This window comes from Cynocephalus volans, chromosome 5 (genome assembly GCF_027409185.1).
Source record: "Cynocephalus volans isolate mCynVol1 chromosome 5, mCynVol1.pri, whole genome shotgun sequence".
Lineage (NCBI taxonomy): Eukaryota > Metazoa > Chordata > Mammalia > Dermoptera > Cynocephalidae > Cynocephalus > Cynocephalus volans.
This window is the reverse complement of record NC_084464.1, coordinates 53,088,577-53,112,850: the sequence shown is the minus strand read 5'-3', so window position 1 is coordinate 53,112,850 and position 24,274 is coordinate 53,088,577. Positions and strand designations below refer to the sequence as shown.

The 24,274-nt window shown below is 53.1% G+C and overlaps 3 protein-coding genes across 6 annotated transcripts; 1 reads left to right on the top strand and 2 right to left on the bottom strand.

Moving 5' to 3' along the window:
* Positions 1–341: 341 nt before the first annotated feature.
* On the bottom strand, positions 342–1,707 carry TOMM6 (translocase of outer mitochondrial membrane 6). 2 transcript variants are annotated; one of them, XM_063097130.1, is made up of 3 exons: positions 1,500–1,707; positions 906–1,006; positions 342–675 (listed from the first exon to the last, which is right to left on the bottom strand). In XM_063097130.1, the coding sequence occupies exons 1-2, from the start codon at positions 1,625–1,627 to the stop codon at positions 910–912; spliced, it is 225 nt and encodes a 74-aa protein (XP_062953200.1). In that variant the 5' UTR covers positions 1,628–1,707; the 3' UTR covers positions 342–675; positions 906–909. The 2 variants fall into 2 exon arrangements, with proteins under 2 accessions (XP_062953200.1, XP_062953199.1); XM_063097129.1 differs by having other exon boundaries at positions 902–1,006; positions 1,500–1,695.
* An 89-nt stretch (positions 1,708–1,796) lies between these two features.
* Positions 1,797–9,010, bottom strand: PRICKLE4 (prickle planar cell polarity protein 4). Its single transcript, XM_063098302.1, has 8 exons — positions 8,690–9,010; positions 7,975–8,118; positions 5,780–5,923; positions 5,169–5,276; positions 4,337–4,474; positions 3,839–4,042; positions 3,039–3,243; positions 1,797–2,577 (listed from the first exon to the last, which is right to left on the bottom strand). The coding sequence occupies exons 1-8, from the start codon at positions 9,008–9,010 to the stop codon at positions 2,201–2,203; spliced, it is 1,641 nt and encodes a 546-aa protein (XP_062954372.1). The 3' UTR covers positions 1,797–2,200.
* On the top strand, positions 8,761–17,065 carry FRS3 (fibroblast growth factor receptor substrate 3). Of its 3 annotated transcripts, XM_063097523.1 has the most exons (7): positions 8,761–8,845; positions 10,456–10,599; positions 11,614–11,702; positions 12,681–12,867; positions 14,319–14,480; positions 15,339–15,496; positions 15,803–17,065. In XM_063097523.1, the coding sequence occupies exons 3-7, from the start codon at positions 11,637–11,639 to the stop codon at positions 16,715–16,717; spliced, it is 1,488 nt and encodes a 495-aa protein (XP_062953593.1). In that variant the 5' UTR covers positions 8,761–8,845; positions 10,456–10,599; positions 11,614–11,636; the 3' UTR covers positions 16,718–17,065. The 3 variants fall into 3 exon arrangements, with proteins under 3 accessions (XP_062953593.1, XP_062953595.1, XP_062953596.1); XM_063097525.1 differs by lacking the exons at positions 8,761–8,845; positions 10,456–10,599 and adding an exon at positions 12,372–12,563 and having other exon boundaries at positions 11,616–11,702; XM_063097526.1 differs by lacking the exons at positions 8,761–8,845; positions 10,456–10,599 and adding an exon at positions 12,473–12,563 and having other exon boundaries at positions 11,635–11,702.
* The last annotated feature ends 7,209 nt before the right edge of the window (positions 17,066–24,274 follow it).

The window sequence follows — 24,274 nt, the reverse complement described above, 5'->3', positions numbered from 1 at the left end:
CTATTCCTGCAACAATGCCTCCCTGGTGCCTGGAAAACCCACCTGGTGCACTAAAATGCTATGCAACACCAAATGGCTTCTTCCCCTGGTACTGCTCAACAATGGAAATTCCTCAAGAATAAGCTTCATGCTACTGTAACATCAATTTATGGTGGTTAGTTTCCATTTCTTTTTTTTTTCTTCAAATGAAGCAAACCACCTCCATTACAATCCATGTTTGGGGCTTTCTGTCTCTTGTGTGTGTGAAATATAAATCATGTTTTTATGATTTTTGTAAATCTTGACTTTTTACACCTTGTTTTTGTAAGTGGAAATTTCTTATTAAAAGAATAAAATGGCTGTCTGTGTGTGCAATCTTTATTTCAAATATTTGTTAAAACATTATTGTTATTCCTCAGGACAAGAGCAAAGGGATCACCCCCCCTTGCTGAAAGTTAGGAACTATGTACAGAACATTACAGAACAGAGGCAACACTTTAGCTGAAGCCTGACTGCTGACCAGAGAATGGAATTCTGAGTGGACTCAAAGAACAAAGAGAAACCAGGCAGGGAAGGGGGAAGGTGCCCATTTGAATCAAACTTCAGCTGCCATCACGGCATATCTTGTGGTGGTCACAGACTGTAGGTAGGCTCTGTTTTTGGAAGGTTCGGGTACAGCACAGCAATTCCATATGTCTGCAATCAGATGACAATGGGTGGCATTAGAAATGTAAACACTAGAGGAAAATTGGTAAGAGATATTCAAATCCCTTGCAACATCTGGAAATACATTTAACTAGTTACAGCCAAGGGTTTTACATCAAGTCTCTTTCCTACATTTCGAGAACAGTTGATACAAACTATTGCTTCTCCCATCCTCTAGGACTCTTAAGACACGGAAGAGTGGTGGTGAAGTGCTCACCTACTTGGCTACACTCCTGGCTGAGGTGCCATTAGGTCAATGTCACTCAAGTTCCTGGCCAGCCAAACTCCCGCAGCAAAGAGTCCTAAATTGAGGATCAAGTTCCTAAGAAAAAAGAATGTATTTCATTAACCCTGTGGTCACTCAGTCAATTGTGTGGTTAACTAAAAATACGGGGGGAAATGTCTTCCCATCATCACCACCTTCCCAAGGCGTTGATACTTGGTAGGCTGCCCAAGACCCACGTGGAGATTTGGAGTTCGTTTCTGTGCCTAACAAGAGCAAGATCAAACCCAAAGGCTAGGTAAGTAAATATTCGTCCAGGGCCGAAAAGCCTGTTTATGTGTTGGCGCCTCCTTTTCTCGGCCCCGTTGGTCAGGGTGACATTTTCTATAGATATAGCCACATGACAGGAAGAATGCTTTTGCCACAGGGAAACTCTCCCGGTCAAAGACCTCAGCAAAGGACAGCCAGGGCCACGAAGAAGCCACTGTGCTGACAACCAAAAAATCCCGGGGGCGCCAACCTCGAGAAGGAGGGGAAATAAGTGTATACGGACGCCAGGGCCAGAGGACCCAAGCTCCCCGGGCGTGGTTACCTCCGGAAATCGTTCCTATCGGTGGCAAAGCGGTAGACGCCCCGAAGCCAATCTCCCACGTTGTCCGGAATTTCAGGAGCTTGGTTTGCCGAGCCGACAGCGCTCACCGGGACCCCGCTAGAAGCCATGGCACCACCGTCGGGCTCCGTACAGGCTTCGCAGGACGCACCTCCTCGGCGCTGGCGGATCACGCAACTTCCGTTCTGGCACTTCCGCCGGCTGCTGGCCGGCAGGGGGCGCTGTGGCTCCAGCTTGGTTCCAAGTCTGGGAGGGATGGACCACCCCCGGCTGCGCGTCCGCGATCTCTGCAAGGGGCGGAGCGCGGCCCAGCTCTACCGTTCCCTGCTCCAGGTTCCACCCCCGGTTCCCTCCAGACCTCCGGCTCCCCAGACGGTCACTGTCATACGTGCTGAGTGACCACTTCATTGGCTCAGCAGGAGGATGCTGCGGACCGGGCTGTCCCAGTTTGTGGGCGAGGGGGTAGGAGCTAGCTCAGCAGGGGAAGCGCAGCTTTGGGGAATGGGGTTCCCCAAGAAGGTTTCCATTAAAAAATCATAGAACGCGCGGTGCTGAGGGGGGCGCACTCCAAGTTTGTCATCTCGCCGCCTCTTCCAGGCGTATCCCTGATTGCGTTCAGGCTAGGATTTATATAGGGGAGGAGAACCTCCTTTTTCCGCCTTACAGATCTTTAGGCTGCGCCACTAGCAAATGCTGTAATGCTTCCTGGAGGTGTCGCTGTCTCCTGCTTGGAGGTTTCTGGGGGTCTTCCAGGGCCGGGGAAGGCGCTGGCTTAAGAAAATGCCTTCGGGTTCTGAGTCAGAGGAAGAGGAGCAGATCGGGCAGGGGGCGTCCTCCTTGGGACTTTGGGGCGCCTCCAGGCGGTCTTGATCCCGCCCTTTGGGTGCCTCCGCCAGGTCCTCAGCTCGGCACTCCTGCTCAGGACTAGACCCAAGCAGCCCCCTCTGAGTTTTCAAGCTGGAGCCGACGGTAGAGGCAGAGAGAAGGGCTGCTACGGGGACTGTCACTGTCTTCAGCGAGGCACAGTTTTTTCCTTCGATTCGGTCGGGTTCCGCCTCCGCTGTTCCGGGCCGGATCGGAAACACCCATCTCAGAGCTCCGAGTTTCCGCCTCTCAGAACCCGGCGCGGCGAACAGCTGAAGCTGGCCTCGGTTGGGCCCAGCCTCCCGCCCCGCCCCAGGCCGTGCGCGCTGCCGTCTCGAGTCGTCCAGGGTCCCCCGCCTCCGCCCACCAGAGGGCGGCCGCGTCCCCCTCCCCGGAGCTAGTCGGACGCCGCAGCCCCGATCGTGGCGCGGGGTGGGCTCTGGAGGCCCTTGGAGCGCTCTGGCCAGGGACGCGCGGTGAGAGCTGCGGGCACCGAGGCTCGGGTCTGGGGGGTGCGGTGGGGAGATGGGGACTCTGCTAGAGGGACGGAACGGTGTGGGACTGGGGCGAGGGTCCCAGCCTGGGAGAACCCCCCCCCTCAGCCCATCCCAAGCCACCGCCCCCTCCCGCTTTGATGTGCGCCTTCTCCTCCCTTACCAAGGGATGTCCGCCCTTCCAGTGCCCCGGCCGGGCTTGAGACTGTATACGAGTAGCGGCTCTCGAAGTAGCTGGAGCAGCAGGGGCTGCCCCCCGGCAAGGCATAACGTCCCCCGCCCAGGGGCCCGGCGCAGTCCTGGCAGCAGAAGTGGTTCTCGTGCCAGCGCCGTCCCTCCGCCTCGGTGCATTGCCGGGAGAAGATCAGCTGAGAGAGGGAGAGAGAAATGGTTCATTCATTCATTCACTCACTCATTCATTCATCCAATAACCACGCCTTATACCCAGTTAACCCTAAAGCACGTCTACAAACCTTCCCATTTGTTCTACTCAGCCACTGTCGGACGCCGGGAGGGCTGGTTGGCTTAGCCGGGATGCCCCAGCTAGCAGGTGGCACAGCCGGAACTGCGACCAGGGCCTCCGGGACCCTCAACCCAGGGCTCTGCGCTGCCTCTTATGCTAATATTAAAGGAGTTTCTAGCATGAACGGCACAGCACTGGGCCCCCAGCATAATGAAATGAAGATCTGTCCAAGAGTCCCTGCTCTAGAGAAACCCTTTGAGTCTAAGAAAATTTGAGGGACTCTGCTTGCCATGGAGGAGGGCACATACAAAGGCAGCGGGTTCCACGTGCCCAGAACGCAAGTCAGATCACAGGTAACAGGGTGGTTCCGGGCTGGTGCCTAGATCTCCCTATCCCACTCCGCGATCCTGGGAGAGGCTGTGGCCCAGGAGGATGTCCCCTGACATCCTGCCATGATGGACTCTAGGCAGACCTCCCAGCCCCTCCCCTCAAGGCTGTACCTGATCACAAGCCGGGCAGCGTGGCCGTAACAACCCGGCGTGATGACGGCCACAGTAGAGATGCCCATCGTGGTAGAAGTAGATGAGGTTTATCAGGGCCTGTCCACAGGCCTGGCAGGCAAAGCAAGGCCAGTGCCAGCAGCGCTGCTCCCCGGCCCGGGCTGCAAACATTGCATACTCCCCTGGTTTCAGCTGCTCCCTGCACTGCCAGGAAGGGTGCTGGGCTGGTTAGAGTAGGCACTACCCACCTAGCTTCCCTCCTGGATCTTCCATCCCAATCCCAACCTAACTGTTCTCCCCATACCCTGGTAAACCCACCCCCACTGCAGCCTCCACCAAGAACTCTCAAACTTAGTTTCTCCTTTTCCTAACATCTGTCAGACCGCCAATCCCTAAATTGTTTGTCCACCAGAGTCCCAGAAGCTAACCCCTTCTGCAGAAGTGAGAGGGCAAAGAGTGGAGAAAAAGGAATGTTGGGGGGAGGGAGGGATGCCATACCTTCTCACAGGTGTGTCCTTCAAGCTTGGGAGGTACCAAGTGGGCCACCCCCTGTCCCAGGGCCTCCTGCTTCCGCTGGGTACAGAAGAGCCGCAGCTCGGCCAGCTCCTCCTTCCCAAGGGCCAGGCAGTAGCGCTCCTGCAGAAACAGGCCTGCACTATAACTAGGAGAGCCCCAGCAGGCAAGACTGAGGTTTGATTGGAGAAAGAAGTCTAAGCTGCTGGGTCAGAAAAAGATTGTAGAAACTCAGGGAGGTGCAGGAGATAGCATAAAAGGGCCCTGAGAAGGAGAGGAAAAAAGGGAAAGGAGCCCGAGAAAGTCCGCCTCAGTCTCACCCTGCACCCTAGGAGTGGTCATCACTCAGGTCCCGACAGGCCCACAGCACCTAACCCTGTCACCATATATTTAGGTCCTTGCTCCTAATGAGCTAGAGCTCTGTATCACTTCCCATTTTGTGTTTTCTCTAATTATTTCGTATACTCCATTGCCTCCCCAACTGAGTTGTAAGCCTTTAGGGTGGGCACATGTAGGGCCTCAATAAATACTTAATAACCATACTCTACATTTATATATTCCATTATTGGTTTCAAAAGTCGTTCATGTCCATTTTCTCATTTGCTCTTGAACTAAGCATTGTGGCGGGCAGAGAAGATGTTATTTGTACCCATTATGTAGATTACAAAACTCAGGCTGGGGGGAATGACTTCTCCCAACTAGTGGCATAGCAAGGCCTTAAATCCATGTCCCTTGACCTCTAGGCCCAGGTTCTTTCCATGCTAAGTAACCAGAGGGAGCGAGAGGCAAGAGAGGACAATGGGAAAGGGAGACCCACATCACTGTCCTGTGGAGGGAGCTGCTGCAGGAGAGTTCGAAGCCCAGGCCAGTTAGGGGCTTGATTGGTGTCCAAGTGAGGGGGCCCCAAGCCGAGAACTGCAGGACCCTGAGGAAACATGAAGAAGGGGAGGAGTGGAGCTAGGTTTTTCCTTCCTTTCCCCTTCTTTCCCTCCTCCTCATTGTCATCTCTCCTCCAATCCAGAGCAACTTCTAAGCATCCCCCCTTATTTGGAGGATCCTCACTGAGCACAAGGACAGCTGATCCACTCCTGCATCAGTGGTCTGCCTTGAGGGAGGTTGGGAAGGCCTCATATCCCAAAGTAGCTTCCTTTCTTATGCTTGAAACCACCCCCTTCACTCTTTGGGGCCAAAGCCCCTAGGGTCTGCTTTGAAAACACAGACCCCTAGGAGAGGTAATGTATGTTCATGTGAATGAGTTCAAAATCAAACCCCCATGTCCTGATGGGGTTGTAGAGACAGAAATTCCTGAAAAGAGAAAAGGGCCACAAGAGGTTAGTCATAAAGGCAACCTCCCAGTTGGTGGAAAGGGAAGGAGGTCTAAAGGACAGAGGCACATTGGTCTCACAGGAAGGACAGGACTCTTATTACCTGAGCAGAGGAATCCTCTGGGTCCTCCCCTGACAGATGGCCTGAGTCACTGTCTGAGTTGGCTGGTGGACCTGGTTCCACAAGGGTGGGACTATCCTCTCGGTGGGGCCAGCCAGAGTTCAGCACTGACACTGGTGGCAAAGTCTACTCAAAAACAGTAAGAACACTTCCATTTATTGGGCCCTTACAATGTGCTAGGCAGTGCTAAGCGCTTTACAGGCATTATCTCTTTCAGTCCTCCCAACACCCAGGTGACATAGGTGGTATTGTCCCCATTTTACAGATGGCCAAACTGAAAATCAGTGAGCATGAATGGTATTCCCATGGCCCAACAGCTAGTAAGTGGCAGAGCCAGGTCTTGAGGCCAGGCTTTTCAGTTCCAGAGTTTCTGAAGTTCCAATTCTGGGGTCTTCCAAGATTGGGATGAGGAAAGAAGAGGCCTACAATGGAAGGAGAGGGCATTCTGCATCTCCAGTGAGCCTCAAGGCATGCTGGCCCTTTCCTCCTACCCTCACCAGCCTTAGCTCCTATCATTACACATGGTGCACTCACTACCCTCTACGCAGGCCCCACATTTCCAGCTACATTGGCTTGGGCCTGGCTCGAGGACGACTACCCCAGGAAGCCTTTCTCAGCTTCTCTGGCCCATATCAGCTCTCCTTTCCCAGAGCTCCAGAAGTAAGTCCAGTTGGCGTCCCAAGATTTAGCACCTGATATTTCTCTCTTTGCTCCCTGCATCTCTCTCAGCAACTCATCTAGTCTATAAGCTCCCCAAGGACAAAGGAAAATCTTGGGCTCTATCTTCTATCTATAACAACAATTTCATCGGATAATCTAAGCGCACCTCTTCAGCTTTCATCTCTGCAGGTCCTGATAGAACCCCAGTATCTTGGGGGTGGACAGTGACTACTGAAATAGAGAAGAGATGGGCCCTGCCCTTGAGGAGTTCAGAATCTAGTAGGTAAGACAGGGATGAAACCTGGTAGAATGGGGCCAGAGCTCTGGGCAAATTTATACACACACCCTGGGGAAAAAAATAACAAGAGCAAATTTTTCTATAATGTTTACTCTGTGCTCAGGACTAATCTAGAATTTTACATAATACTGTCCATGTTCACAATAATCCTATTAGGAAGTTTCTATTATCCCACTTCATAGTTGAAACAAACTGAGTAATACTTGCCCAAGGCCATACTAGAAGGCTAAGGGAAGCCTTAGAAAGAGGTGGCCTTTGAGATCTAGGATGGATTCTGACTGAAGCTCGGCATAGGAGGGCCATCATCAAATCTCTGGCCTCTATAAGACCCAGCTTTGGGGTTGGGGCCATGGTTTGGACTATAACAGGCATATTGCTTCCCAGCCCTGAACCGTCCTCAGCACCCCTGCCTCACATGTCCTGTGCCACTTCTCCCTACTTTCTGGCTCCACACCCACCTGCTTCCTTCCTGTTCTGTCCCTTAGGTCAGGTTTCCTGTGGAAGGTGGCCGGGATGGGCTGTTCACACTCAGGGCCATGAGTAGCCACTTCCTCTAACAGCCCTGGCCCCCAGGCACCGAGGAAGGAAGGGACATCTGAGGCCCCAGAACGGGACTTGCACTCTCTTCAAGTTAGCTCTAGTTTGCATGTAACTGTTCCATACAAAAACAACGCTGAGCCCTCTACCCCTCACTTTTTCATTACCTCCAAGGCGGCCCAACTTGACTCCACCTAGCACTGGAACCCACCTTACTAACATGCTGATTCCTTCCATAATTCCCCTCCTCCTCCCACTCAGATAAGGGACAAGACTGAGTCCCCCCTCCTGTCTCCACGCAGGTGCAACCGAGCTCAGGAGCTCGACATCCCCAACTCACCCCTGTCCTGGAGGGCAGAGCCCAATAGGCCCTGGGGACTAGGGAGGTGGAGGGATGGGAAGGTTTCCCAGGACAGTAGGAGGCAGAAAGGAGAGAGATTTCCCGTCCTGCCAAGTGCCCTCTCAAAGTTTTTCTAGGTTTTTCAGATCCTCAAAATTTTTCTAGGGCTTTTCCGGGCCCACCTCCAGGGCGGGGACGCGGTGTGGTTTAAGAGTCCCTTGGGGTTTCCTGTCTGGCTGCTGGGACTTTAGAGGAGGGGCCGGGGACTCCACGGGGGTCTCACCCTTGCTGCGCGCCAGTGTCCGAGCTGGTCTGAACAGACCCCACTGTCGAGCCCCTCACCCAGTCCCCACCCTGAGGCCCTAGCGCCCGCCTCTGCCCGCCCTGATGGCACGGCTCTTCCTCTTCCACGCCCCCAGAGGCCCCCGCCCTCCCCTCCCCGGCTGGTGGTGAGGGACGGCTCGAGAAGGGACCTAGAGCTGCAGACTGAAGGAAAGCATTTGTGGGACCTCAGGGTGGAAAGTGTGCAGCCTCCACTGCCCCCCGCCGTGCGTGGGCTTTGCGCCGAGACTGCGTCCCCGGGGGCATCTAGCAGATACCCTGGAGCCGCATTTACGCCGGGTCCTCAGCCTCTCGCGGAATGAAAATGCCTGGCCGAGGTCCCCCCAGAACCTCCCTCTGGCCTCCTCGCCACGCCCTCTCCGTGATTTCCCTCTAGTGTCCACCCCCTTGTTCCTGGTGGTCCCTTCCGTCCCCTTCCCCTCTCCTCAGCCCTTTTCCTGGGTCCCTCGTCCTGCCCTTCTCCCTTCAGACCCTCTCCCCTCTCTTTCGTATTTCTCAGCTGCCTACTGTCCCCTTCCTGCTCCCGAGAGTACCCTCCAACTCTAGTCCCCTAGCCCAGTTTCTGAGCCCCGCCCCCTCCTAAGCTCCGCCCCGCTCCCGCCGGGCTTCCTCAGGCGCTGGCAGAGAGCGCCCTCTGGTGTCTGCGCATGCTCCCTGCTCCCGACTGCAAAGTCCTCCAAAGGGACCTTCTAGGCCGCGCGCCGGTCGCCCCCACTCGGTCCGCCCGCCCGCAGCGTCTCGTTGGTGCTGTCGGTGACCTCCGACCCTGCGGCCGCGGGGCGGGGCGGGGAGGCCTTAGCTCCGGGCGGGCGGCGGCTGCTGCAGCGGGACCCGGGAGCGGGGCCCGGCGCCGCCCGGGCTGCGGGGCGATGTGAGTCGGGGCGCGGCGGGGCGGGGACGAGGCGGCTCCACCGAGGCCATGTCGCGCCGCGCCGCAGTCTCCGCTCCCTCCTTGGAAGCCCCGGGTGGGCGGGCGGTGGAGCCCTGGGGCTGGGGGCGGGGACCCAGGAACGTCGCGCGGTCCCGACCTCGTCATTCCTTATGGGTGTCTAGAAATTCCCCCTGACAACCCTGCAACCTAAATCTGCCTCTCACTCCCCAAACCCCACCCCATCCCCTCGTGCACACCTTCGCATCTCCTGGAGCCCTCGGGACCCCCTCACCCACTGGGAATCCCCTGTTATGCCCACAGACCCACCATTCTTTCCTAGATGCCCCCAGATGATTCCACCACCTTGACATTCCAATGATCCTTCATATTCCCCCATTTTCCTTGCACCATGCCCAAATCCAAAATTCTTGCCCACGTTCCCCCAAGCCTTCTTGTACGTTTTCAGACCCCATAACCCCCTCTAAATCCTGACCCCAACCCATATCTATCCCAGACTAGATTCTCCTCCCCGTTACGTCCAATGTAATCCTTTCTCAATGGGCTGCCTGATGATATCTCCTGATATGGAAATGGAAAAAGGAAAAGTGCAACCCTTCCGTCATCTCGCACCCTAAAGTTCCTGGATTCACTCTGCTGATGGCTCAAGCCCTGGTATTTTCCCAGCCACCTGTCTTTAGTCTGTGTACACCTCCCTGAGCCTGCTTCCTCCTTCCAGATAATAAGCTAGGCCAAGATGATGAGGGTCCTTTTACCTGGAAATTGCCCACGGATGCAGGACACAAGGGACCCTGGGAAATATTATTTTTCTAGAGTAGAAAGGTGGGATTTCAAGGTTCTCCAGAGTCCTGGCTTGTTGACTTGACTACCTGGGGCTCAGGTGCCCTGAAATTTTGGCTTGTTACCATTTATGTTAAAATCAGGTCTTTCAGAGTTTGGGAGACAGAAAGTCTATCAAGCCTCTAAATGTGAGATTGAAGGAGCTTGTTCTGGAACAGGAAAATGTCCATTTTAGTGATTTTGTCTTATATACTCATACACGACTCTGTAAGTTATTTAAGCTAGAAGTGCCACAATTTACAGATGTTTACCCTGAAAACTAAGGCCTTGGGGTGGGAGTTGGGACTGTTGTGGGGGGGGGGGGAGTGCGATTTGACAGAGTCGCTGAGATATTTAGTAGCAACAAAAGTGACTAGAATATTGGTGTCCTGAATCTTAAGCCAGTGTTCTTTCCAGTACATCATAGTTTGCTTTTGAGAAAGATCTTTGTAGAGTTAAGGTTCTCTGCAAAGGTAGATGGTGTTTTGTTGTTGGTTGTAACAGGATTCAGAAGGGGATCTAAAGGTCTTGAGCTGTCTTAGACTTCATACTCACTGATTCTAGGAAAGTCTCTCCCTTTCAGGGCCTGTGGGACTTGGCATTTGTGGTCACTTAGCTCTTGATCTCGCTTTCTTCATTAGTGTTTCTGTCCCAGTAGGATCTGGAACAGATATCCAGGTGGGATGGACTGACAGCCGGTCAGTTTCATTAATAGTTGGGGGGGTGAGGATAGATGGTTTCCATTAATCCGTGGTCTCTGTCTCCTATGCTAGGTGAGCCCCAGGTGTGTCCCAGAGGGATCAAGGTGACTTCTCTGCAAACTGTTTGCCATGACACCCCACCAAGGACGGGAGAAATAGAGTGGGAATCCTTCCCCATGCCCCTCCCATGGTCAGCTCCCCGATGGCCTGGGTGAGGTAAGAGTTGTGTGTACGGGTCAGTTTTCAGGAGCTTCCCAAGTTGGGAGGAGTGGAGGTACAGGTCACTGGATTGTTCAAGGCTTTACACATTCAGTAGGAGTTCTAGAAGGACAGATAGCTAATCCTACAGACTCATTTCTTGTGGCAAGTTGCAACCCCTTAAAACTTCTGGTTGGGATTGGTTCATGTGTTTCTTGTTCCCTTAGGTCACTCAAGCCTGGGTGGTGTCTTCTCCATCCTTGGCACAGGCTGACTGTTGTGACATATAACAAAGTTCTTGAATTCTGGAGGGAAAAACCAGATAGTAAGGCTTCTGGTCTCCCCTTTAGACAAAGGGGAGCAAACCCAGCATATGTTTTTAAATGAAGAAATACCCAATCAAGGTTATAAAAATTGTGCTCAGTTTTAATCTTTTGAATGTATCTTTTTGAGCATTATGTAACAACTCCTTTGAAGAGAATATCAAAAAGATAAAATTGAGGTGGGTGCAGGGATGGTGGTGAGGGAGGAAAAGAGATAACTTGGATGAAGTGGAATGGGAGAGGTAAAAAAGGAGGAAAAAAGAGAAAAGTACAGGCCAAAGTGTCTGGGGCTGCCAAGTGACAGTTTCTTTGTGAATCTGAATGAGGACCTCAGGCTGGCACCCAGCTCCTTCTGACGCAGATCATGTCTTCTGGCCCCTACTTATATCCATGCTTTTCCTCCCTTCCTGTCATTACATGGGTCACAATCCTACATACTTCTCAAGGGCCAGATCAAATGTCACCCCTGAGAAGCTCTCTCCATCCCCCCATCAGCATTAATCCTTAACACATTCTAACTTGATTTAATGTTTATCCCAATGTGTGTCTGGCCCTGGATTGAGAGTGTGAATTCCTTGAGGGAGGGTCTGTGTCACATGGTCTCTTGCACAGAGTAGGTGATCACGAGGTGGTTCTGCCTGAGTTCCCCAGAGCAAGGCTTTTTGGAGCTGACATTGGCAACATGCTTATCCCTTATGTTTTTCCCTAGGGTGGGCTGGCTGCTCTGACACCATGGGGGGCTGCTGCAGCTGCCTGAACAGAGACAGCATCCCAGACAACCACCCCACCAAGTTCAAGGTACCCAGAGCCCCCACCTCTCCCACGTTCCCAACATGATGATCTCTTGAGCTCATACAGCCAGGTTGCCTCAGCCTCTCTATAGAAACTGAAATGGCAGGCTGAGGTTGTGGGCTTATTAAGATTTCTTGAGCTCTGGGCCTCTGAGATGGCCTGAGGAGAAGAGGCCCAGGCCGCTGCTATTTCTGCAGCCCTTAATTCTACCAAGAATGAAGAAATGCCAGTAGCAAAAATGGTGCTTTTAGAACATTCACTCCTATCAGTATATCTTTGTAACATATCTTTTTGGGAGAAAACAATAAAAGTCTGTATTTATGAGTTAATATATGTAAAGTATTTAAAATAGTGCTTAGCACATGGTAAGCTCTATACCAGTGTTTGCTGTTTGCTTTGGGAAGCTAAGGCCATGCCCAGTGGACCTGACCTGCCCCCACAACCCACCCCGGCCTACCTTCTTGTTGGGGGCCTCATCTTCACACCCGGGCATGTTGAGGCATGTGTTTCTCCTGCCCACCAGAAGAGGGAGCCCTTGGGAAGCTTGTATAATTGGGGAGGTGGTGGAGGCAGTACGTATTTGTTCTGCCTTGGGCTTGACTTTCCCAGGATCTGAAGATTTTGAACTTACGATTGAACCCTTTCTCTATTAACATCTGGTCCTTGGATACTGAGCCTTGGGCCATCTGAGGTCGTTTAACATTGGTCATCTAACCATCTGACCTGTGAGGTCAACTACCTACCTCTTCCCTCACTGTCCAAATGACAAACCTGAGGCCCAGAGAGGAGAGATTTGCTCAGAGAACTGCTGTGGATCCATGGCATCCCCCAGCAATCATGTGACATTCAGCAGAGTCTGTGGTAGAGGTGGGTGAGACCCTCAGTCCCCCGGCTCTGTCCCTGCATCGGACTGCCTACCACCCCTCCCCTGTGCAAACTCTTGTTGGCCTCATTCATTGACCCCTCTTGTCTTCTCCCCTCCAGGTGACAAATGTGGATGACGAGGGGGTAGAGCTGGGCTCTGGGGTGATGGAGCTGACGCAGAGCGAGCTGGTGCTGCACCTGCATCGGCGGGAGGCCGTCCGCTGGCCCTATCTCTGCCTGCGGCGCTATGGCTATGACTCCAATCTCTTCTCCTTTGAGAGTGGCCGCCGATGTCAGACCGGCCAGGGTGAGTACCAGCCCCACCCTACCCTGGGATAGGGGCTTGTGCACCTGGGGCAGGCACTGTGGCTGGAAAGTACAGCTCAGGGGACTGTGGGGAAGTTTGTTGTGGAATTTGGAAATAGGCCTTAATATCCAGCCCAGCACTCATACTTGGCAGGTGTTGCTTGGAGAGGGGAAGGGTCTTGGCCGAGGTCACAGAGCATGTTATTGCAGAACTAAGTGGATTCCCTGGCCAGTGCTTTCTTTTCAGTCATTGCAGCTCTGGCCCAGTCCCTTGGGATCTCAGAGGGGCTGCCCTAGGCCCCAACACAGGGTTCTCCTAAAACTCTAGGTATTCCTAGTCTTTTCTAGCTGTTGAACTTCTTGCCAGAATAGTCCCTTTTTTTCCACCTATATCCTTTCCATCCCATTCCGGCAAACCACAGTTGTCCCATACCCCAGTCTAATTGTATTTTTCTTTGTTGTGGGTATATGCACATGCACACCCAAGTAGCCTCCCCCGAGTCCCGGGTCGCACTGTTACAGAGGGGAATACAGAATTACAGGCTGTCCCAACTCCGTAAGGGCAGCTTTATATTCCCTGAGTCATGGGTGCTCAGCCCTATCCTGTTGTCCCCAGGACGTTGAGTTGCTGTGTTGGAGTTTGAAGGGCTAGAGCACTCGCTGCATCGAGGAGCCATGGTGACTGCCTTGCTGTATTCACCTTTGGCTAGTCTGCCCATCTTTTCTTCTTTCTGCACCAGAGTTTAAGCTCTATGAGGTCAGGGACCTAGACACAGTAGGCATTCACTCTTTGGTCAGGCACTGGGCTAAATTCCCCAGTGAACAGGACAGACCCTCCTGTCTGCAGAGAGCTTAGAGGCTATTGGGTCTAGAGCTGAAGGTTGGTGCGCTGGGTGGAGCCTGTTTTTCTGGGGGCAGGGGTGGTAGGCGGAGGAAGATAGGGGCATGATGTGAGGTGGAATGTCCATACATCTAATACCCTCCTTTTTTTTTTTTTAAAGATAACCAGTAAGTGGATCTTAACCCTTGACTTGGTGTTGTCAGCACCGCACTCTCCCAAGTGAGCCACAGGCCGGCCCTTAATACCCTCCTTTTCTACTTTGGTTTTCATTCTCTTCCCCGTACCCCTGAACACACACATCTTTATGAAATGATTTCACCTCAGGAATATAGCTGAGGTATTCAGTCTTAAGACAATGGTAATGGATAGTGTGGGTGTGGGGGAGCAGGGTTCCTTGGGCCCAGCCCCAGACTGGAGCTACTGAGCTCTCTTAGATTCTAGAGTGTGCCTGAGAAGAATGCTCAGGATGAGGAAGGGCCCTCCTTCCCCTGTAGGCCTGGGACTGGAGTTCAGGGACATTCCGTGCACTTTGTGCATCTGCTGAGCTCTGCTGGTTCTTCCCTATTGGGCCCAGGGTCAGAGCAGCCTCATTTCTTCCTCTTGTTCTCCAGGGATATTTGCATTCAAGTGCTCCCGGGCCGAGGAAATCTTCAACCTCCTTCAGGATCTGATGCAGTGCAACAGCATCAGTGTGATGGAAGAGCCAGCCATCATCACCCACAACAGCCACCCCACTGAGCTTGACCTCCCTCGGGCGCCCCAGCCGCCCAACGGTGAGGAGACCCCCATCCTCTGTACCCCAGTGCGTGTGCACGCATGCACACGTGCACACGCAAGCACAGGCCCAGAAGGCACAAGTCAAGCAGGCAGGTGAGGGCATGGCTGGGGGAATCAGCCTTCCAGGATAGTCTTCCGCCATCAGAACCACTCCTGAGGATGGATAAGTCCCCGGCTGGGCCAATCAGATGCCTCTAGCTGAGGCTTGGAGTCCTGGGCCTTATATCAACTGATGGTCAGGAAGCAGAGAGGAAGATGTTGGGTTTCCATGGAAACAGCAATCTGAAGCTTTTTTGTTTCCTTCCTTCTGTCTACTGGGTCATAGCCATATACCTCTCCTGGCTGCTGGTACAGGCGTCTCTGGCCATGACTGTCTTCTGAAGAGGCTCCCACAAGTTCTGCTTGTTCAGTTTCTGAGTCCAGACCGAGCACCTACTCAGTGTTCTGTACTCCCTGGGCTGGCCTGTGGGGAACAGAAGAAATAGAAACACAGTCTCTGTTTTTGAGCAGCTACCCTGGAGCTCACTGGCAGAGCTAGAATTAGGCAAAGGAATAGTCCAGTGACAACAAGGTTTGCCTTAGGTGTTTCAGGTAAGGCTGTCATGGAGAAAGTGGGAGGTGGGCTTCAAGCTGAGTTTTGAGGGAAAGGACATGGTTTGAAGAGCAGAGAGAAGGTGAAGGATAATGAGGGACTGCCAGTTCAGTGTGGCTGACTACGGGGTGGCCCTGAGAGTGTCCCCTCCAATGGGAGGAGTCCCAGGATGCTCCCCACCACAACATACACACACACTCGATTGCAAGTGGTTGTCAGGGGTTTAAGGGCCCCTCACCTGGGTTTGTCTTCCCATGCCCAGCTCTAGGCTACACTGTCTCCAGCTTCTCCAATGGCTTCCCTGGCTGCCCTGGAGAGGGCCTACAATTCTCAGCTCCCCGGCGGCCCTCGACAAGCAGCCTGCGACATTCTTCACTTGGGGAAGAGTCCACCCATGCCCTCATTGCCCCCGATGAGCAGGTGAGCACGCAGCCAGCCAGTCAGCCAGCCCCCGACCCCCTGGTCTGGATGGGGATGGAGGATAGGAAATATGGCCACCTCCTACCAGTAAGGATGATGGGGAGGGGAAGAAAATTGATAGGGTCCCTTCCAGTCCCAAGAAAGGGAGGTGGCTTCCCTAGAAAGTTTGGAGGACGAAGAAGAAGAGGAAACTCCAGTTCTTTTTCCCTGTACTTCTCTTCTCTCATCCCTTCCCTCTGTTCTCTCCTTCCTCCCTGTGCTTGGACCCTTCTGCTGCACCTGGACTCTACCTCCCCAACCTCCCAGTCCCACACCTATGTCAACACACCAGCCAGTGAGGATGACCACCGCAGGAGCCGGCACTGCCTGCAGCCCCTGCCCGAGGGTCAGGTGCCCATACCCCAACAGGCCGGGGACCCCGACCAACGGGACCCGCAGGTGTTCTTACAGCCAGGCCAGGTGAAGTTCGTGTTGGGCCCAACCCCCGCTCGGCAGCACATGATGAAGTGCCAGGGCCTCTGCCCCAGCCTGCACGACACCCCCCACCACAACAATAACAACGAGGGCCTTTCTGAGTGCCCAGCCCAACCCAAGTGCACCTACGAGAATGTCAGCAGGGGGCTGCGGCGAGGGGCTGGCTGGAGACTGAGCCCAGAGGAGCCGAGCTGGAATGGCCCTGCCCACCGCCGGGCCGCTCTGCTGCATTATGAGAACCTGCCCCCGCTTCCGCCTGTGTGGGAGAGCCAAGCCCAGCAGCTGGCGGGGGAGGTCGGGGATGATGGGGACTCAAGGGATGGGCTCACACCCTCCTCCAATGGCTTCCCTGATGGTGAGGAGGACGAGACCCCACTGCAGAAGCCCACCAGCACCCGGGCCACCGTCCGCAGCCACCCCAGCTTCCCTGTGCCACTCACCCGGCGCCGCGGCTCCCCAAGGGTCTTCAACTTTGATTTCCGCCGGCCAGGCCCTGAGCCCCCAAGGCAGCTCAATTACATCCAGGTGGAGCTAAAGGGTTGGGGTGGAGACCATGTCAAGGGGCCCCAGAACCCCTCGGTCTCCCAAGCCCCTGTGCCCACTACCCATCCTGCCCGCAGCTCAGACTCCTACGCTGTGATTGACCTCAAAAAGACCGTGGCCATGTCCAACCTGCAGAGGGCTCTGCCCCGAGATGATGGCACTGCCAGAAAAACCCGGCACAACAGCACCGACCTGCCTCTGTAGGGACATCCTGGTCCTCCCCACCCTCTGCCCCACCACAGTCCAGCCTCTGCCTCACACTCCTGTCCTCTGAACCCACCCACCCTATGGTTCAGGGTTGCTTTGCAGAAGGTATTGAGGTGGGACCAGATACTTCCCTATGCTGGCTGGAGTCCCCAAAGATGTCAGCCACCGAGTCTCCTGGTCTCCAAGCTGTGGAGAAGAGAGTGACCAGGCGGGGAGGGAGCCACTACATAAACTGTGAAGGGTTCCAGTGACTGCATTTAGCGTCCTCCTGTTATGTCCATCTGTCTTGTCTGTCAGCTGTGTGTTTTGTTTTTTTTTTTGTTGTTGGAATTTTAAAACATTTTGTACCTGTTGATTTTATTTATCAGTTTATTTTTCTATTTATTGTTTTAAATGTAACTTAACATATTTATTATTAATATAATTATTTTTAAATTCTGGCTCAGTGGATGATATCTTCTTATGGAATCTTCTCTGGCTTGGTTCTGGGGTAGGCATAGGGCTTGCCTAATAGAGGTAGGGGCTTCACTTTGGGAAATTTGGGGTAGTCTTATTTTTGGGTTTTTTTCGTGGCTGACCAGTGTGGGGATCCAAACCTGTGACCTTGGGGTTATAAGGCTGTGCTCTAAACAACTGAGCTAACCGGCCAGCACCCTGGGGGCGGTTGTTTTTGTAACAAGTCTATGATCATTTCTTTTTCTCCTCCAAGAAGCCCGGGCCCAGAACTTAGTTGCCAGGGATGGATACTCTGCTGAAGTAAAGTGACAAGATGGCTGGAGTCCTAGATGCAGAAAGTGGACCTGTGAGGAGAACTGCCCTAATGAGAGAAAACACTGACCCCCGGAGGTTGGCAGTGGGCATGGGGAATGTAGCAGTGGGGGTGTTATGTGAGATTCACCTTCTTGGGACCCACTCATTGATCCTCCACCCCAGAGGTGCTGGTCTCCTTTAACACCTTGGCCCAAAGGTGGACCTAGATCCTTCTTAGCTGCACCTAGCACAGCTGAGTCAAGGCCAGAACCTTTAAACAGGACTTTACTAAAAGCCCAGAAATAACGAAAAGGAAAAACACCATGTAATATGTAACTAGATAACTTGTGGCTTGCAAAGCATGGCTTCCCCAGAGAACTGCCCCGCAGGAATGGACTGTTCAGGGTGCCTCTACCTACCACAAGGACTGGGCCCTGACGGCACGATGCTGGAGCACCTGCCGGGGGACCCTTCTCTCCTTTGTGTCCTTTTGATCTCTGGAACAGAGGGATCACTTGCTGTAGGCTGGATTCATTGTGCTTTTGTCCACACTGCAGTAGGGAGATGATGCCTTCCCTCTGCAGCTCACCCAGGCACCTCAACTCTGCACTTCCCCCTGCTCCTCCATAGTCAGGAGTGGTGGTCTCACTAAACAGGAGCGTTGAGATGGACACACACATGGCCATGCCAGGACCAGGACTGGGACCCCTTGATGGGCTGTGACTCGTGGGTCTGTGCAGGCTCTTCCTTACTAACGGACAGACACTGTCATGGGGTAGCCAGAGGCTGACCTAAGTCAAGAGACCTGGGTTCTGGTCCTGACTCAGCTCTGCTTAAATGGGCCTCGGCTTTTGCACCTGGAAGACATGGAGCTGGTGTGAGAAGTAGCCAGTAAGATGAGAACATGACACCATTTTGGAAGCAGACAGACTCATGCAGGTGGTGTTAACACCCCAACTGTTCCCCAGGAAGAAAACAAATCACAACTCTTCAGTCCCCCAGACTTTGGGATTATTGCTGTTCCTTTGCTGAACAACTCAAGAAGGAACAGTTATTCTCAATCTCTGGGTCTCCAGATCCCAGTCTGACCCCCGGAGGTCCCCCAGAGCAAGTAGTAATTGCATCAGTGAGCATATTTTGGGGGCTTGGGGGAGGCCGAGAGACACGTCCCAGGAATTGGTTTCCAGCCCATTGTGGTCCCCAACCTTCCCCGTCCTGTCCCCTGGTCACTGCCTCTGACCCGCGAGGTCTACTGCAGTAATTTTCCTCTCATAGGGAGGGTGTTGTGTCAGTGAACACTTTCCTGGCAGGAAGGGGTGGGTGGGAGCGATGCCCGGGAGGGCCACCGCTCTCTGGTGTTTGGGCCTGCCCTGCCGACATCAGGGTGTGGTGCACAGATGGAATCGGTTTCCATCACCATCATCGTCCAAAGATCATCACCAACATCAGCAAATGTTTGCTGAGTGCTCTGTTCTCTTCTCTAGAAACAGGCCCTACCCACCCCCTGGGCTGCCCTCAGGAAAGGACAGGATCCAGCATCCTGTCTGGAAGTGACATTTCAGGTCAAACCAGGAGGGGCCCTCCCTAAGCCCACCCCTGGGTAATAACAGCACTTTACAACCATATAAACACAGTGGGCTTTCCACAGGGCCTTATAGACTAGTTATCTCTGTTGGGCCTCACTGAGGATTGTTATCGCCCCTGCACAGAGGAGGAAACAGGCCAAGAGGTGAAGTGACTGCTTCAGGCCATAAAGTTAATTAGTGGCCTGAGCTGGGCCTGGATGCCAGTGCTGAGTCCACCCCCCACCCCCACTGCTCCCAGCCTGGCCTGAAGGAGCTTAGTTCCCACAGGTGGGCTGCAGGGAGAGTGCCTTGGGTTCTCCCTCTACAGAAGTGGGTCGAGTCTCCGCAGGGGCTCACCTTCCAGCACTCCCACTCAGGAATCCTTTTGAATTCCAGGCCACGGCCTTGCCTGATTAACTACAGGGTGAACCTGCTCTCCCTAGGGCCTATGCAATGCCCACTTATCAACCCTACCCCCTCTACTCTTGCGAGTCCTCAGAAATGGCTCCTGTTCTATCCTCATCTACCCCTGCTTCCCTGTCCTTATGGGGCCATCTCAGCCTCATGGGAGGCCCTCCCAGGTCAGGTCACGTCAGGTCAGGATCTCCCTGAGCTCTGGGGTGCTCTCTGACCAATATCTTAAAGGGGAATCCTACTCAGAGGTGGAGGGGGAGTTGTATAAGTAAGGGATACCTGGGACACCAGAAAGTCCAAGGGAGACCCGAGGGGAGGACCCCTGTGGACTCTTAGGGCTCTGTATTTATAGTATCACAGAGTCCGCGATAGTATCTCAGAGCTCACAGGGCAGCTGAGCAAGCACCAACCCAGAGGTTCTGTAGGGAAAATATAGGAAAATGGTCAGGGCCCCTCAGATGTTCAGAATCTTGCTGAGCATTTGATGTAAATAGGCATATGCGCTCAGGTGTTCTTTGGTTATCGTCTAGTGTTATTGCACATGTGCACCCAGGGTGTCCTGGATTATGGACTTAAGTATAAAGGACAGTGGCTCCGATCTGCAGGGTCCCCCCCTCCTGGGGGCTGCGGAGAAGTCGCTACTGCTGCTGCTGGAGGCTGTTGCTGCTAGAGCCCCCGGGATGCCCCAAGGGGCCACCGCCACTGCTGCTTCTGCTGCTGTAAGCTGCTGCTGAGGTCTGAGCTCATGTCATCTGCCAATGGCTCCCAGGATCTTTCCCAATTACCTATCACGGACCTGCGTGCGAGGGGTCTATGACTCAGCCTGGCATGTGAGCGGTCTGGTGATCCAGTCTGTACAATGGGTTTGAAGGGTTTGAGCCCTAGCCCCGACAGTACAAATGAAAGCTTAGTATAACTAAAATAATGAAACATTTTGGCTTTAGTTATGATTGCTTTAACAGTACAATTAGCGTAGCTATTGCCTCAACCCTACAACTGGCGTAGTCGTGTATCTTTACAGGTCCCTTCGACAGGATTCCTAGAGATGTTTATCCAGTCCTTGCTCACATGCTTCTAGGGACAAGGAGCTCACTACCTAACAAGCCCTCCCTCCACTCAGCTCTTATGAAGGCTCTACACCTTGCTCCCATTGGGTCCTAATTTGTGCACACAAGGTTAAGTCTAGTCTCTCTGCCAACAGTGCTGAATTGTGAAACTTGTTGTCACCACTTACAACTTGACCTTGCTGTGCTTCAGTTTCCTCGTCTGTCACACACGGATAATATCAGTTCCTTCCTCATGGAATCATTGTGAAGGTTAAATAAGAGGATGTCCACCCAGCACAAACCATAGCAACTGGTCCGTAGTAAGTGCTCATTAAATGGCAGATATTATTTTCACCTGAATCTGTTTTTTTTCAGCACAAACAGGTGTCCACTCCTCTATGCTCTGGTTTGACACAGAACTGAGTGCAGTACGAAGGCTTGGCCTTCACCTTCCTTCAGGCCAACACCTTCCTTGTTCTAGACATTATACTCCTGCTCATGCAATCTGAGTTAGCACTGATTTCACTGGCCCTGCTGGTTCTCAGGACCTTAAAGCAGACCTAAAACCACCAGGTGTATTCCACATAAATAACTGCCGTGTTCCTCACCCCCAACCTCTTATGTTGAAGTTGATGGGTTGTTAAATCAAAATCTAAACTGTCCATTTATCCAGGTGACATTTCTTCTTAGTAGTCTGGGTCTGTCCTGGAATTTAGAGGCACTAGCTCTTGCCAGGGCATGGAGGTGGTAGGTAGGAGAGTAGAGATGGGGGCTGGGAATGTCAGAGAAAAGGGTCTGGGAGGAAGGTTTCTGTTGGAGGTGGAACATGATGGTTCAACTGTGGTATCTGAAGCCCTGTCTAGTGTTTCTGGAACCTTCATTCTGTTGCTGGCAGTTGGTAGGAGGCCTCCCTGATAGCTGCAGTGTCTTCTCAGCCACTTGCTGTGCTCACCAGGTGGATCCTTCTCTGGGCCTCTCTGGGCCCCAAAGGATGGACATTCCTTGCAGAGCTGCCTGTGGAGAGGAGCTGGGAGGTCAGGTGAGTGAGATCATCACTCCTATTCCAGGTGTAAGTTGTCATTAGCTCATTCTTAATGGTTTATTAGTATAATGACTGAGCCAATGAGTAGTGCTGGGGGGACCCTAGTCCTACCCCAGTGCCTGCTAATTGAAGGTGGGGTTTCCTCAGCTGTCTCTTTCTCCTCAGCTCTACCCCTTTAGCCAGGGAGGTGTGGCCCCCTAGGGGTCCCACCCTGCTGCCTCCATCCACCTGTCCCCCTTCAGCCTGGCCTGGTTCCCCTCTGGTCAAGAATCCTAGAAAGTGGGGGGGTGGGGGGTGAAGAGATGGGGAAGTGGGGACTCTGACTCCCTGGAGAAAGGAATACAAATGCAATTACGTCACTGAACTCTTGGCTGCTTGCTGCCTGGGCTGGGGAGAGTTGGGCAGCTGTGTGGGGAAGGCTGGGGAGGAGATGGAGCAGCAGTGAAAAGGGTGGAGGGTGTCGGGCTGAGGGCTGGGTGGGGTGGGGAATCGTTACCAGGTGTTCTTTGAGGCTCCTTGTCTCTTTGGTCCAATGGGCTGGTGCGGGCCTCTTTCCCCAGGGAGCGCCTGTGCCCCTGGGATTTAAGGGCCTGAGGAACATATGGATGTATTGATATAGGGGGGGTGGGGCACAGCATACACTCACACCAGTATAGTGGCCTTGGTTTCCAAACAAATTCTGGACACAGTGGGTCCGGGATACAAAACCTGGGTTGTGTGGGCTGAGTCCTGACAAAGCCTTGATTCCCTGAAGCTTACTGTCTAGTTGGAGAAATGAGGTTCACCCAAGGCAGGATTATGGGACACGTGTTTCTGCCATTTGAGAGTTATGTGACCTTAGGCAGATCGCTCAACCTCTCTGAACCTGTTTCCTCATCTTTTATGGGAAACTAACGGCACCTCATAACGTTGTTACGAGTTTAATAAGAAAGTGCACACGCTCAGTGGGTGCTCGGCATAGCACCTGAGCTCAGATTTGTTATGGTTGTCCCAGAAATAGCCCGATGATATAGGGAAGCTTCCTGAAGACGGTGGATGATGAAGATGAGGATTTGGGGAAGAAAAGGGGCAGGTGAGTCTAGCAATTAGCCTGGTTGGGAGAAGGACTATGCTGTTGGGAGGAGACAAGCGGGTGGGGGAGGGCTGGGGTGGAAAGAGCTAGATTAGGAGAGGTTGGGAAGGTGGAGGCCACTTTATGGGCTATGGGGCAGCGGGGCTCCCTGCCTACACGTGGCCTGCAGGGGCCAGGCTGTGGACTGTGAGGAGACTCAGGGTGGGGCATTCATTCATCACTCACTCAGCAAATATTTATTGAGCACCAGCTAATGTGCCAGTCACTGTGCTGAGTGCTGGGAACACAGTAGTGAAGGGAACAGATAAGAATCCTGACCTCATGAACTTACATTCTACTGAGGGTGAGACAATTAACCAGCAAATATCAAATTAACAGGTTAAGTTCAGAGAAGAGATGACTTTGAAGAAAATGCAAAAGGGGTATTGTGATTAAGTAGCAGGGATGGGCATGTCAAGGAAGACCTCTCTGGGGAGGCGACACTGGAGCAGAGATCTGCATGCAAGGTGAAGGCTGAATGAACAGCTGAGGGAAGGAAGTTCCAAGCAGAGGGAATGGCAAATACAAAAGCACTGTGGGAGGAATGTGCTCAATGGGTTCAAGGAAAAGCAAAGAGTCAAAGGTAGCCAGTGCAGCTGTTGCAGGGGGAAGGAGGGGAGAGGGCTGGGGATGAGGGCATGGGGAGCATTCAAAACAAGCATGGCCTGTGGGCTAGGGGAGGCAAGCAGATTTTATTTTAAGGGCAATAGGAAGCCATTGGAGGGTTCTGTGCAGATGAGATCTGACACAGGTTTTAACAGGATGGCTCTGGCTGCTTTGTGGAGACCAGGGGGCAGAAAAAGGGGTATAAAGGGGGGTAGAAGTGGGGAGACCTGTTGGGAGATATGAATTGAATGTTTGTGTCCCCCCAAATTCATATGTTGAAATCCTCACCCCCAATGTGATGGTATTAGGAGGCAGGGCCTTTGGGGGAGTAATTAAGTCATGAGGGTAAAGCCCTCCTGAATGGGATTAGTGCCCTTGTAGGAAGAGACATTAGAGAGATGCTCTCTCTGCTCTCCACCAAGTGAGGTTACAAGAAGAAGATGGGCATCTGCAAACTAGGCAGAGGGCCCTCACCAGACACCAGATCTACTGATGCCTTGATCTCAGACTTCCAGCTTTCAGAACTGTGAGAAAGTAATGTTTATTGTTTAAGGCCCCCAGTCCTTGGAAATTTGTTATAGCAGCCCAAATCGACTGACAGGAAGCTACTGCTATACAAGAGGCAATGGTGGCTTGGAGCTGAGTGGTGGCTGTGGAAAAGGAGAGAGGCAGACAGATTGAGATGCATCCTGGAGGTAGGCCCAAAAGGGCATTGGCAATGGAAATGATTGGGGAGGGGCAGGGCATAGGAAAAGAGAAAGGAGGGATTAAGCAGCTCTAAGGTTTGGGGCCTGACAATGCACAGAAGGGATGACATTTACTGAAATGGGAAAGGAATGTGGGAAGAAGAGGGACAGACTGGAGCTGAGGCCCCTTGACGCTGTGACCCATTCCTGGAGACAGAGTCTGAACAGCAGGGTCCTCAGGCATTGCAAACTCGGAGCTATGGGCTCCACCACTCTCGCACTCCTGCGGGACAGGCCTTGTGGGAGCCCCACCTCATTATGCCTGTGCCTGCAA

Excerpts from the sequence above, each read along its gene's own strand:
- TOMM6 (XM_063097130.1), bottom strand. The coding sequence starts at position 1,627 with ATGGCTTCTAGCGGGGTCCCGGTGAGCGCTGTCGGCTCGGCAAACCAA. Across the intron at positions 1,007-1,499 it reads GATAGGAACGATTTCCGGAG|GAACTTGATCCTCAATTTAG; the intron begins GTAACCACGCCC and ends CTTTTTTCTTAG.
- PRICKLE4 (XM_063098302.1), bottom strand. The coding sequence starts at position 9,010 with ATGACGAGGTCGGGACCGCGCGACGTTCCTGGGTCCCCGCCCCCAGCC. Across the intron at positions 4,043-4,336 it reads AAGGACACACCTGTGAGAAG|TGCAGGGAGCAGCTGAAACC; the intron begins GTATGGCATCCC and ends CCTTCCTGGCAG. Across the intron at positions 2,578-3,038 it reads GGAAGGGCGGACATCCCTTG|CGGAGGCGGAACCCGACCGA; the intron begins GTAAGGGAGGAG and ends GGCCCGGAACAG.
- FRS3 (XM_063097523.1), top strand. The coding sequence starts at position 11,637 with ATGGGGGGCTGCTGCAGCTGCCTGAACAGAGACAGCATCCCAGACAAC. Across the intron at positions 12,868-14,318 it reads CCGATGTCAGACCGGCCAGG|GGATATTTGCATTCAAGTGC; the intron begins GTGAGTACCAGC and ends CTTGTTCTCCAG. Across the intron at positions 14,481-15,338 it reads GGCGCCCCAGCCGCCCAACG|CTCTAGGCTACACTGTCTCC; the intron begins GTGAGGAGACCC and ends TCCCATGCCCAG.